At 42.6% G+C, this 13,933-nt stretch overlaps 1 protein-coding gene across 2 annotated transcripts; it reads right to left on the bottom strand.

Moving 5' to 3' along the window:
* Window positions 1–104: 104 nt before the first annotated feature.
* On the bottom strand, window positions 105–10,273 carry LOC110489559 (lysosomal amino acid transporter 1 homolog). Of its 2 annotated transcripts, none has more exons than XM_036961142.1 (8): window positions 10,033–10,273; window positions 9,299–9,662; window positions 8,551–8,680; window positions 7,129–7,216; window positions 6,517–6,626; window positions 4,255–4,350; window positions 3,222–3,407; window positions 105–3,071 (listed from the first exon to the last, which is right to left on the bottom strand). In XM_036961142.1, the coding sequence occupies exons 2-8, from the start codon at window positions 9,490–9,492 to the stop codon at window positions 2,955–2,957; spliced, it is 921 nt and encodes a 306-aa protein (XP_036817037.1). In that variant the 5' UTR covers window positions 9,493–9,662; window positions 10,033–10,273; the 3' UTR covers window positions 105–2,954. The 2 variants fall into 2 exon arrangements, with proteins under 2 accessions (XP_036817037.1, XP_036817036.1); XM_036961141.1 differs by lacking the exon at window positions 10,033–10,273 and adding an exon at window positions 9,865–10,014 and having other exon boundaries at window positions 2,934–3,071.
* Window positions 10,274–13,933: the final 3,660 nt, after the last annotated feature.

A 13,933-nucleotide genomic window follows, 5' to 3' on the forward strand; every position in this document is an offset into this window, starting at 1 on the left:
TAATACATATTTGCTGAAACTGTGTGCCTGCCAAATACTGCACACAATACTACATCATGTGTGTTATCTTGCCTCAAAAACAACAACAAAAAACGACACACACATTGGGTATAATTCGGTCTTTATTGAGATGTTTGTTACATAAGCATCATATTGGAATGAACTACAAAAGCTGAGATACTGGGACATTATCGTCAATGACATAAATATTGCAAGTAACGTATAGTAACGTATAGGCCAAAGCATAAGGAAAATCCAATACCATGTTATCTTAAGTATAAATATAAATACATGTGTATCTTAAAAGAGCAATACAGTGTGTCATTATTCAAGTAAAAATAATTTCATACATTTCTCTTGTTCTTGAGGCTGTAAATAAATCATTATTCCATTCTATTATTTTGAAAAAAAATGTCTATAGAAAACACATTGAAGAGAGGCCAGGCTTTGAGCAAACCAGAATGAAACTTATTTTTTTCAAGAGAAAGGAGAGAAGAGAAAAAAAAAGGTTGTCTAAAACAACCGATAATCTACCTTTAAAATAAATCAACAAAATCTGCAACTATCTACAGGTTTATCGGAGAAAATAAGTGGCATCATAATTTCCCTTCGTTCATGGCTTTCCTGACGCTTCATGACCATGGCCACAATCATTTGCTGGGCAGCCATTTTGAAAACAGCTATCTTTCCAAAGACCACATTGAGCTTTTTCATCAGGTACAAGTAGAAATACTCCTTATTTTTCACATGGAAAGTCCACCAATCACAACTGTGCTTATTAAAGCCCAGCTGTAACTCGAGACTATTTCTACCAATAAATACTTAAGTCACATCATGTTTGCGCTCCTAAAAAAAACCCACAAGCACTCCTTATTTATTTAATATATATATATATATATATATATAACACTTAACTAGATTCATATTTACATTTTCACCAGAGAAGACGCCTATGACGCTAAGGGAATTCTATTACACTGGCCCAGGTGGAACCCGGGCGATGGCCCATCACGTCATCGGGTGAAATAGCGGGGATGCAGGAGCGCCGTTCTCAAATCAAACAGTAATCTGAGCCACTCGGTCATGTCAACACGGCATCACGGTGCAGCGTCACAAAACATACACACATTTTCCATCAAATAAAAATGTGTGAATAGTCAAACTAGTTTTTATTGAGAAAGCAGAAAGTTAAAATAAATACATCATCAAAAGCAATCACTTTAGCATGTGAAAACAGAATCCCAGCCATCGTTCCACACGTGTGCTTAATTACGTCATTTTTGTTTTGAGCCACCTTCACCGTCGACCAGAGTGGGGCACACCCAGGAGGCAGCCCGATTCCAAAATGAATCACTTTTCACCCAGCTCAAACTCCTCCCACCGGGGGAGTAACCCGGGCCAGATAAACAAACCCCCCCCTCACTGAAAGACGGAGGTAGAGAAAATCTGTGCTGTCAATCGACCAATCACATCCATGACACACTAACAACAGTGATGTGACCAGTACAAAAACGTAACGAATCGTTGGTCTCCCGTAGTTCTATTCCCTCATCATGACTCCATGTTACCAAGTTATGACACATCAACTTATAAATAACGGTCAAATTTCCCACAAAAGCTTGATCCACCGCTTTCTGAACATGTGACTACATACATAGAAGACTGGGGTGTATTCATTAGTCACACAACATTTTCCATTTTTGAGTAAACGGTTTCCGTTTCGAAACGCTTTACTCTTAAACGAAAAATATTTTGCAACGAAAACGAGTTTCTATTGGACAAATTCAGGTAGGCCCCTTAACCCGTTTTGTTCCATTTGGTTCCTAATGAACACACCCCTGGACACAACTCCAAAATAAGGGGTGAACTCAATGCTCACGGCTGTGACTCAATACTGTAAAAAAAAAAACTCCTTCCTCCCTTCCTTTGTGGACACTGAAAGTAAAATAAACTGGGCCAGAGGAGATAAGGAGAGGAGATAAGGAAAACAGGCTGTTCAGTTAAAACGGTTAGATTTCAGCCAAAGAACTGTCGGTTTTTAAAAGCAGCAGCCTTGAACACGTCAAACAGCCTTCAGCACTCCACTGCAGCAACACATTCATATTAATATAAATGTAGATGCAAGGCACAGGATATCAGACTTAACCCACTGCATTTTCACCATCTAAACACTGTGTAAACACTCCAAGCAATTTACCAACTACAACTTATATATAGGGATTCAACTACGACGGAATCTGCTCATAGAACAAAACCAGGGGTAAACTAGAACTAAATACATGACTGTGGGTGCAGCCCACTACTTTGTGACACACCAATAGTGCCAGCGTATGGCATTTTTAAAGGTCCACACAGGAACAGCCACTGGTGTGGTCCCCTACGTTACGGTCTACCTAGACGACAACGCTGCGTGAACAGGTCAAAGTGCATTGCATATCTTATCCTGGAAAACACAAGAGCTCTAACCGTTGACAAACTAGACCAGAGCAATGTGAGACACGGACACAGCCAATAGGCCTGTAGCGTACGAGGAAACGGCATAGTGAATAGATCACATGACCCCCCCCCCCCCCCCACCCCTTACAAAGAGAGAGAGAGAATAGATCTACTGAGATTACATTCCTCAAATATAAAACGCCTGTAATTCACCTGTATTTCAGAGGAGGGAACATTGGTGTACCATCACATCTGTCAGATTAGTGCAGGTCTCCAGTCAACAGGGAGTTTTTCCAAGCAACCGTTCTTCTACATCTGCATTGCTTGTTGTTTGGGGTTTTAGGCTGGGTTTCTGTACAGCACTTTGTGACATCAGCAGATGTAAAAAGGATTGATTGATTGATTATGGAGAGGATTTCTAGAATTCTCTTATTGTTCTCACTCTAGAACTTCCATAATGTTCTCACTCTAGAACTTCCATAATGTTCTCACTCTAGAACTTCCATAATGTTCTCACTCTAGAACGTGGACAGTTCCTCCTCTTCACAGAGCAGAGGTTCTACTTCAGGAACGTTCATCTTCTTGCTGGTTTTAGCGGAGTGGTTCTTCCTATAGATGATGAACTGGGCGGTGACCTGGGAGAGTTAAGGCTCATTCACAAACACACCACAACAAGTCAACAAAATCCCAACACTTAAACAACAGAGACAAAAATAACACCTTCCCTTCTTTATTTGTATCTTTTTTTTAGTGAAATGATGATCTCTGAGAAAAAGAAAGGATACAAAGAAGTCTAGGAGGAGGACTCCCAGGCTGCCGATGAGCCAGGCCAGATGTTTGAGGATGAAGGTCTGTTTGGAGCCGGCCAGAGCTGGTAGAACCACAATGACACTGAGCCCGTAGGTCCCGTTGCCCATCATGGCCAGGGCAAACAGCATGTACGACGTGCCCTCTGTGGACTGCCGCTTAAACTGGAGACAGACAGGGAGATGTTACCGTCTAGACCTCAAAACATGTTACATAGTTAATTATTCATTCTGTTACTTCTTAAATTGTACCCACTTTTTATTTTAAGAGGTTCCTAAATAATATTCATTCCTAACATATTTTCACAATGTTTGACAATGTATTAGTATGCATGATTTGTTGTTGGTAAGTCATGCATGCTCACACAGACACTCACTAGATCAAAACGTGTGTTTGTGTACTGTGTTCTCCCCCTTAGAACATCCCTAGGAACTGTTATCACATTGGGAGTGACAGTGAGTTCTCGGCAGGAGACCCCAGTTCAGACGCTGTGACATCACTCAGCAGGAGACCCCAGTCCAGATGCTGTGACATCACTCAGCAGGAGACACCAGTTCAGATGCTGTGACATCACTCAGCAGGAGACACCAGTCCAGATGCTGTGACATCACTCAGCAGGAGACACCAGTTCAGATGCTGTGACATCACTCAGCAGGAGACCCCAGTCCAGATGCTGTGACATCACTCAGCAGGAGACCCCAGTCCAGATGCTGTGACATCACTCAGCAGGAGACCCCAGTCCAGATGCTGTGACATCACTCAGCAGGAGACACCAGTCCAGATGCGGTGACATCACTCAGCACAAAACACTATTGTCTCTCAGGCCCGGTTCTCATTTTACAAATTAAACAGCATGTGTTCCTCATTCGTCTCTTCTATTTTGGCCCCATCTACTTTGAGCCTTTCTTCCCCTCCTCTCACCCTCTCACTCCTCATGTCCCCTAACCCTGCCATCCTGTTAAATCTTAGCCCACCTCCCCTCCATAAAATCACCCATATATTGTCACTCACATTTTTGTAGAGCTGTGGAAAACGAGAGGAGAGGTAGAATATGGAGGCCAGGTATCCACAGGCATAACCAGAGATCTCCACGCTGTTAGAGGCACTCTGAAGAGAGTGGCAGAAAGAGAGAGAGTCAGAGACAATGAGAGACACACACAGAGAGTCAGAGAGAGAAGCAGAGAGTCAGAGAGAGAGAGAGACCTACCTTGGTCTGACCAGATCTGCATCGGGTAACTTTAATATGGCAGTGAATGCACTCAAAGAAAAAGCCCGCAGAGCAATGTATGCAATAAAAATGAAATTATTCAAAATCAACATCCCAATTAAAATTTGGACTAAAATATTTGACAGTGTAATCCTACCAATAGCTCTTTATGGAAGTGAGGTTTGGGGGCCATTCAATAAACTGGATTTTAAAATGTGGGACAAACATCCAATTGAAGCCCTACTTGCAGAATTCTGTCGGAAAATCCTAAAAGTCCAGAGAAATACACCAACTAATGCATGTAGGGCAGAATTGGGCCGTTTTCCAGTAATAATGAAAATACAGAAAAGATCATTAAAATTTTGGCTACATCTAAATTCAAGTCCAAATTCAAGTCTGCAATTTAAAGCACTTCAAACCCAAGAGCTGACCCCAGAAACGAGCCCTCTCAGTCAGCTTGTGTTGGACCTCACCAGCCAAGCTGACACCAGCACTGCTTCAAAAGAAAGAATTCCAATAAGCAAAATCATGAACCAATCAAAGGAATCATATTTACAATACTGGAAAAACGAAACAAAATCCCAAAGCCGACTAAATTGCTATCTGACCCTAAACAGAGAATATGAATTGGCTGATTATCTCTACTCTGTCAGAGATACGAAGCAGAGACAGATCCTTACCAAGTACAGGCTGAGTGACCACCGATTGGCAATAGAAACCGGCAGACATAAAAAGACATGGCTACCCAAAGAGGAGCGTGTACGTGGTCACTGCACGACAGGGGAGGTAGAGACAGAGATGCACTTTCTCCTTTACTGTGAGAAATATTCCTCACAAAGAGATTCATTATTCACAGAAATGACTACATATATTCCACATTTTTACAAATTGAACCCAGAGGAAAAACTAAGAATACTCATGGGCGAAGGAGCAATGGCTCCTCTTGCAGCCAAATATGTATTTTCCTGCCATAGCCTGAGGGACACTGAATAATAACATCTGCATAGTAAACAGTAACTTACTTATTATTACTATTATTACTATAATTATTCATGTTTATCATTCCAGATATGGGTGGTAATGGTAGTGATAACAGTTTAGTGATGGTAGTAGTAGTCGTAGTAATGATGATTGTAGTTGTAGTACTGATATAAAGAAGATGACCGTTATTTAGTTATAAGTTAGTTATAGTTTCATTTTTCATAATTTGATTTTATATTTATTACATTTCTACTATTGACTGTTACCATTTTATTGTTATTATATTTGTATTTAATTTTAGATTATTATTTGCTATCATTTATAATTTTGTTACAATGTATATTGTATACATTGTTGCTTTGGCAATATTGACACAATGTTTTTCATGCCAATAGAGCAGCTTGAATTTGAATTTGAGAGAGAGACACAGAGAGAGAGAGAGAGAGAGAGAGAGAGAGACACACACACACACACACACACACAGAGAGAGACACACACACACACACACACAGAGAGAGACACACACACACACACACACACAGAGAGATCCACAGAGAATTCGAAAACAAATCCAATTTTGATAAACTCCCATCCCACTCCCATATCTACTGGGTGAAATTCCAGTGTTCCATCATAGCAGCAAGATTTGTGATCTGTTGCCACGAGAAAAGGGCAACCAGTGAAGAACACACACCATTGTAAATACAACCCATATTTATGCTTATTTATTTTATCTTGTGTCCTTCACCATTTGTACATTGTTAAAACACTGTATATATAATATGACATTTGTAATGTCTTTATTGTTTTGAAACTTCTGTATGTGTAATGTTTACTGTTCATTTTTTTTTTTTTTTCACTTTATATATTCACTTTATATATTATCTACCTCACTTGCTTTGGCAATGTTAACATGTTTCCCATGCCAATAAAGCCCTTGAATTGAAGAGAGAGAGAGAGAGAGACACACACAGAGAGAGAGAGAGAGAGAGAGACAGAGACAAAGAGAGAGAGACAGAGACAAAGAGAGAGAGACAAAGAGAGAGAGAGAGACAAAGAGAGAGAGTCTCTCTCTCACACGTCACCTGAGTGTTGGCAGAGGGGTTGTTGTCAGTGATGAACTTGGGGAGGATCAGGAGGGCCACAGTGGAAGCCCCACACCACAGGAAACACAACCACTTCAACGTGGGGCGCTCTGGGGGAAGAGACAGACACAGTGTTGCTGCCCCTCCTGGTTTTGTAGAGGTGACCTGTTTCAGACACACCTGTGAGATACCTGAGCTACGGCGAAAGTAGGGAAGGGCTTGAACAGGTGTGGCAAGACCTCCCTCTCTCTTTCTGTCCCTCAAATCAGTCACTGTCTTTATTGACAGAGACACACCCACAACACACACACACACTTGTGTAGATGTACTGTTCAGTAATCCAATATGTCTTAATTTTGTGTTCCAGCCCTCGGCTGCTACTGTAACTGGACTAACAAAGGAGCTTTACAAGGTGAGAATTTGTCAGTCATCAACTTTTAGTGGAAACTAGCAATTTCACTTGAACACAGTCATGTCAAACACATTAGGCATGGATAACTGGGCAGAGCTGTTAGCATTGTCTATAGGGAATACATCTAGCATATTAGTGAGTACACAGACTGGAGTACACTGTAGCACACTAACTACAATACAAGGAACAACGCTGAGTACTTTTAGGTGAGTTGTTCTTTATCTTGTAGTAGAGGAACTGGGAGATGAGCAGGAGATCAGTGAAGATGTAGAACACTACTGTCACAATCTGAGAGAGAGAGAGAGAGAGGGAGAAGAGAGAAGAGAGAGAGAAGATATGATTTTGACAACAGTGGCACCCTCTGCAGGTAGGCATAGGTAAGGTTCAGGGAAAGGCATAGGTCAGGTTCAGGGAAAGGTAAGGGTCAGGGAAAGGCATAGGTAAGGGTCAGGGAAAGGCATAGGTAAGGGTCAGGGAAAGGCATAGGTCAGGGTCAGGGAAAGGCATAGGTCAGGGTCAGGCATAGGTCAGGGAAAGGCATAGGTCAGGGAAAGGCATAGGTCAGGGAGAAGCATAGGTCAGGGAAAGGCATAGGTCAGGGTCAGGCATAGGTCAGGGAAAGGCATAGGTCAGGGAAAGGCATAGGTCAGGGAAAGGCATAGGTCAGGGAAAGGCATAGGTCAGGGAAAGGCATAGGTAAGGTTCAGGGAAAGGTAAGGGTCAGGGAAAGGCATAGGTAAGGGTCAGGGAAAGGCATAGGTCAGGGTCAGGGAAAGGCATAGGTCAGGGTCAGGGAAAGGCATAGGTCAGGGTCAGGGAAAGGCATAGGTCAGGGTCAGGGAAAGGCATAGGTCAGGGTCAGGCATAGGTCAGGGAAAGGCATAGGTCAGGGAAAGGCATAGGTCAGGGAAAGGCATAGGTCAGGGAAAGGCATAGGTCAGGGAAAGGCATAGGTCAGGGAAAGGCATAGGTCAGGGTCAGGCATAGGTCAGGGAAAGGCATAGGTCAGGGAAAGGCATAGGTCAGGGAAAGGCATAGGTCAGGGCCAGGGAAAGGCATAGGTCAGGGAAAGGCATAGGTCAGGGTCAGGGAAAGGCATAGGTCAGGGTCAGGGAAAGGCATAGGTCAGGGAAAGGCATAGGTCAGGGAAAGGCATAGGTCAGGGAAAGGCATAGGTCAGGGAAAGGCATAGGTCAGGGAAAGGCATAGGTCAGGGTCAGGGAAAGGCATAGGTCAGGGAAAGGCATAGGTCAGGGTCAGGGAAAGGCATGGGTCAGGGAAAGGCATGGGTCAGGGTCAGGGAAAGGCATGGGTCAGGGAAAGGCATAGGTCAGTGTCAGGGTCAGGGAAAGGCATGGGTCAGGGAAAGGCATAGGTCAGGGAAAGGTCAGGGTCAGGGAAAGGTCAGGGAAAGGTTAAGGAAAACATGCCATTGGGATACCATGTACCTAACTAACTCCATTCACAAACCAGATGAAAGAAAATGCTGAATGTTTTAAAAATATGCTTCAATGCAGCTGTGATACAGTGCATCATGGCATGTCTGGGCAGAGAGTGCTATGGCACTGCCTCTGCCCATATTCATACAAGAGCAAGTTGAAGTTGTGCCTGATGATAGATACCTGGATGGGCAGCTGGCTGGTCAGGACGCAGCCTATTAGACTGCTGAGGTCCCCACTGAAGAGGAAGAGCAGAAAGCCAAACGACATGGCCTCCTCCACTTTACCATTGCGATAAGCCTCATAGACTTGCCTGGGGGGAGAAAGAGAGAGAACAGACACAAAGGAGGAGGAGAGAATGGGGGAAGAAAAGAAGAGACTGGTGTGATGTAAACAGATACTTAGATTAGATGTCTCTCAGAACCTGATAAACTGTCTTTGTAGAGCCACAGACTTTCTCCTTGCTACGTTAACAAATCACTCATGGGCTATTTGATTTTTTTATGGGCTCCCAAGTGGCGCAGTGGTCAAAGGCACTGCATCTCAGTGCTTGAGGTGTCACTACAGACCCTGGTTCGATTCCAGGCTATCACGGGAGTCGGGAGTCCAATAGGGCGGCGCACAATTGGCCCAGTGTCGTCCGGGTGTGGCCGTTGTTGGCCGTCATTGTAAATAAGAATTTGATCTTAACTGACGTGCCTCGTTAAACATTTAAAATTGTAAAATGGTAAAATCTGTCATGCGTTTCATCACAACACCAAATGCCAGATACAATTGAGACCGCAGCTGTTGATCACAATATCTCTGATCAGCTATTTTTGTTTGTATTATAAATACAAAACTACTTTCCCCTTAGAGAGAACGCATTCCTAACGCAGTGGTGGACAACTTACCGTAAGTAGACAGCAAGAAACAGAACATTGAAACTTACGGCAGAGTAGACAGCAAGAAACAGAACATTGAAATCAGCCCGATGACTACGCTCCAGTATTCCCACACATTCTCCACGCATTCCTCAAACAGGTAGAGGATCCAGGGCGTCCCGTTAGCGCACAGTGGCCGACCCAGCACGGGGGAAGTCAGGTTCGCGGCCACGTCCGCAGTCCTCCCCGGGAAGCGGGGCATGGGGGCGACTATGTCCGTCCCACCGTCAGTCCCTCTGCCTCCGTGGAAGAATCCGAGCGCGATGATGTGGAAGTGTTCGTTTGTTGACACCAAACACTGACCGCCCTCGAGCCCACCACTCCTAGGCTACAGGTTGGCAAACGAGCGTGTGGCGATGGCATTTGATGAGTCTGCAAGGCAATATACACATGGTCATTGACATAATCACGAATTGGCTGGGGAAATTTGGAAGAGTGGTGTCGGGTGGGGAAAGAAATACAATTCATTGTTACTGTGCTTTTGGTTTCAGCAACAACATGCACGCACCAGACAACTCTGATACAATGTTGATGCTTTCTCCATTTAAGAAAACATTTGCATATTGGTAATAACCTTTTGTTGGGGTCGCATAGGTCTACAATGCTGCAATTTGATCGTCTTATAGACCAGAAGCTATTCATTGACGTGGTTATCGCTTCTCATCAAATGGTTGGACCAGCCATAACAGGCACAGACCAACCAACGTTGTCAACAAATCAAATGCAGCTCATAAACTCTCACCGGATGCGTTGATTTCTCGACCTTCGTGTTACTGTGCGACGGCTCTCCATCTCAACTCGGCTGCCGTTATGTTTTGATTGAGAGATATATTCCGCTAAGCTATTTAATTTCCCATTATTTTATTATATTGTAAACGATCAATTATTCTCGTCCACTCCTGTCCTCCGAAATGGCATCAAATGAAATTGTTTCACTTCCGCATTTTCTGGAGAAAGCGCAGAACTGAGAAGCACAAGGATAAGGATGTAGCACCATCTGCTGGGTGTTATGCCGCGGTGTGATACATCTAGTCAAATAGAATTGTATTATTTTGTCACATGCATCGAATACAACTGGTGTAGACTAACGTGAAATGCTCCTTTACGAGCCCTTCATCAATGCAGAGTTTAGAATAAAACAGTTACACAAGAGGAGTAAAATACACAAGAATCGGGTGATTCTGCATCTACGGGCACGTCCATGTCCTCGGGTCAATTTTGGGGATTTTATCAAAAATAAAGCTAATACAAATATTTTGTATGTTAAGTTCACACTGGAATCACCCCATACGTCTTTAAACACCTCTCTATCAAGTATTTTAGCTACTTTTCAGATGCATTTTATACCCCCATTTCACTATTTTTCCCTTGTCCTTGTCCCTGACCCAGACTTTTAAGCTTCTACTATTTCTTTTCTATTAGAAAACATGAATAATTACACATTATATAATGTTATGTACTACAGAAAGTGTCAATTAAATCAAATCTATATCAATATTTATTGTGAGTATTCCCTTTTATATGTTTTTTTTAACGCAAAATATACCTGTCTTTTCCACCACTGAAGACAAATTCCTCATTAATAAAGTTTTTTTTTCAAGAGAATGTTAATTTAGTTACCATGGAAACATGTTGTGACACTGAAGCACGTGGCAGCAGTGGACAGTTGTTCCAGATGTGATGTCCAGAAGTTTAAGAAAAATCAAGGTAAATATTGCTTTGTGTAGATAATATTTTAATTGTCAGTCATTTCCAAACAGGCTATAATTTCTTTATTTCATGGTAGAACTTTAGAATAAAAAAAATATATATATATTTTATGTATTTAGTGTAAACGATATGCTAGCTGTAATACTAATCAACGTATGCTAAGCTGTCTGTCAATTTTCTCCAGAAACTGTAGAAATGTCATTTCCATCACAGTCATTTCCATCACAGACTTAAGTGTGGTGGAAATGACACAAATCCATTATATTATTCGTTTTTACTTTACTTTAAAACATTTTTAAAATTTACTTTAGGCGTATTTAATCATGTTTTAAATGAATTGAAACTATAAAATGCTCCAAGGTGTGCACAAGTTGAAAACTAAGTTGTATTTGTCTTTATTTTTTACAAGATGCCACATAAAACTGCACAGAGTTCACAGACATATAGAAACCAAATAAAAAAGTATTGTATATGATACCAGGAACATCTGCAAAAAGACAGGGGGAGACACTGGAAGAAAAAACAGAAGGGAGAAGTGAAATCTCTGAGTTTACTCAGCGAGAACAAAGAAACTAGAGATGTGAATGGAAATGTAACCAACGGAATAGAAGACAGACTTTAAAGAGAACAGTTGCAATGGAGACCTACCTATCAGGCAACACACCCCCTCAGTCACCAGATGACTTGCAGCCAGAACATGAGGCTAACATACCTGCCCCTGATTCACACCCCGATACCCATTCCTCATGGTCTGCAACAGGAGTGAGAAGTCGAATACTTGCTGGAAGGAAAAAGGTCGGAAGAGGTAGCTCAAAAGCCTACCGAGATCTTAGTATGACAAATGTCAAACTTGATAATGCTTTACGGAAAGCTGAGAAATAGACAACAAAAAAAAGGTATGATCGACTGATGGACAAAATGAAGAGACAAGATTCCCAAAAGACAAAACAGCAAATGAAGAGACAAGATTCCCCAAAGACAAAACAGCAAATGAAGAGACAAGATTCCCCAAAGACAAAACAGCAAATGAAGATTCCCCAAAGACAAAACAGCAAATGAAGAGACAAGATTCCCCAAAGACAAAACAGCAAATGAAGAGACAAGATTCCCCAAAGACAAAACAGCAAATGAAGCGACAAGATTCCCCAAAGACAAAACAGCAAATGAAGAGACAAGATTCCCCAAAGACAAAACAGCAAATGAAGAGACAAGATTCCCCAAAGACAAAACAGCAAATGAAGAGACAAGATTCCCCAAAGACAAAACAGCAAATGAAGAGACAAGATTCCCCAAAGACAAAACAGCAAATGAAGAGACAAGATTCCCCAAAGACAAAACAGCAAATGAAGAGACAAGATTCCCCAAAGACAAAACAGCAAATGAAGGGAACTCCGAAGAACTTGAGAAGGATTTTATTGTTTCAAAATACCATCACTGCAGAGTTAAAACAAAAGTATTAAAAATACATGTGCAGCGCCAAGGACAAACAAGTGGCTTCGAAAATTGCCCCGAGGAAACATCCTGAGAAAGTATGGCCTGGTCAAAACCGTAAACAAATCATTTGGATTTTCAGCAAAAGCAATGAGGGCAAATGAAGACAGGCCATTGAGGGAGAGGTTATTCTCCTGGCACAAAACTGCTAAGTCTCTGACCTTCTCGCTGTAGGCTGGCTCATCGGCGTCGGTGATCAGGCCTACCACCGCCATGTCATCAGCACACTTGATGATGTTGTTGGAGTCGTGCGCGGCCACACAGTCGTGGATGAACAGAGAGTACAGGAGGGGACTAAGCACACACCCCTGAGGGACCCCAGTGTTGAGGGTCAGCGTGGCCGAGGTGTTGTTGTCTACCCTCACCATCTGGGGCCGGCCCGTCCGGGAAGATCCAGTTGCAGAAGGAGGAGTTCAGTCCCAGGGTCCCTAGCTTGGTGATGAGCTCGGAGGGGACTATGGTGTTGAACGCTGAGCCCTAATCAATGAACAGAATTCTCACATAGTGATTTCCCCTCTTGTCCATGTGGGAGTGGGCAGTGTGGAATTTCATCATCTGTGGATCTCTTGGGGCGGTAAACAAATTGGAATTGGTCTAGGGTGTCTGCGATGATGGTGTCGATGTGTGTCATGACCAGTCTTTCATAGCACTTCATAGTTATTGACGTGAGTGCAACAGGGCGATTGTCATTTAGGCAGGTTACCTTGGGAACAGGGACTGAGGTGGTCAGCTTGAAACATGTTGAGATTACAGACTTGGGACAAGGAGAGATTGAAAATGCCTGTGAAGACACTTGCCAGCTGGTCTGCTCCTGCTTTGAGAACACGCCCTGGTATCTGATTGTTAAACAGTCTACAGACAGCTCCTGCGGCTCCTGCTTTGAGAACACGCCCTGGTATCTGATTGTTAAACAGTCTACAGACAGCGAGTGTGAGGCAGTTGTTCCAACCCAACTCCAACTTTTGATATATTTCCGGTGCATTCTATTATATTTTGGAAAAAAACGTTAATTGGTCCATTAAAATAATGAGTTGTTTCATTGGATTAATTATCTTTGCTTCGTCTCGTAGAAGGAGCTACGGCTACATAAGAATTGTGTGGCCTTACGGCAGAACCGAACCAGACCAGAACATGGGAAAACCTTTTCATGCTGAAACAACTTTTTAGGGTCCAAGTGGGCTTAGCCTAAAAACCTAGTTTAAGCCTTGTGTTTAATTGTTTTGTTGTTGTTGTTGTTGCAGAAATGATCTTTCTTTGACTGCCCTATGAACTCTTGGAATATATGTGGTAACCAACCTCTCTCCGGAATCTAAAAAAGCATTGAAAATGTACAGAAGTATGTCAAGTGAGAGAGACAACTGTGAAAAGGGTGTATTTGAGGGTGGAGAATGGTATGTGAGGGATGGTATGTGCCAGCTGCTGGAGGGAGAGATGGGAAGGAT

The sequence above is a fragment of the Oncorhynchus mykiss genome, chromosome 24 (assembly GCF_013265735.2).
Source record: "Oncorhynchus mykiss isolate Arlee chromosome 24, USDA_OmykA_1.1, whole genome shotgun sequence".
NCBI classification, from domain to species: Eukaryota; Metazoa; Chordata; class Actinopteri; order Salmoniformes; family Salmonidae; genus Oncorhynchus; species Oncorhynchus mykiss.

Coding starts and splice junctions, on each gene's coding strand:
- LOC110489559 (XM_036961142.1), bottom strand. CDS start 9,492: ATGCCCCGCTTCCCGGGGAGGACTGCGGACGTGGCCGCGAACCTGACT. Junction 7,217..8,550: donor CCAGCCAGCTGCCCATCCAG/GTATCTATCATC, acceptor TCTCTCTCTCAG/ATTGTGACAGTAGTGTTCTA. Junction 6,627..7,128: donor AAAGAACAACTCACCTAAAA/GTACTCAGCGTT, acceptor CTCTTCCCCCAG/AGCGCCCCACGTTGAAGTGG.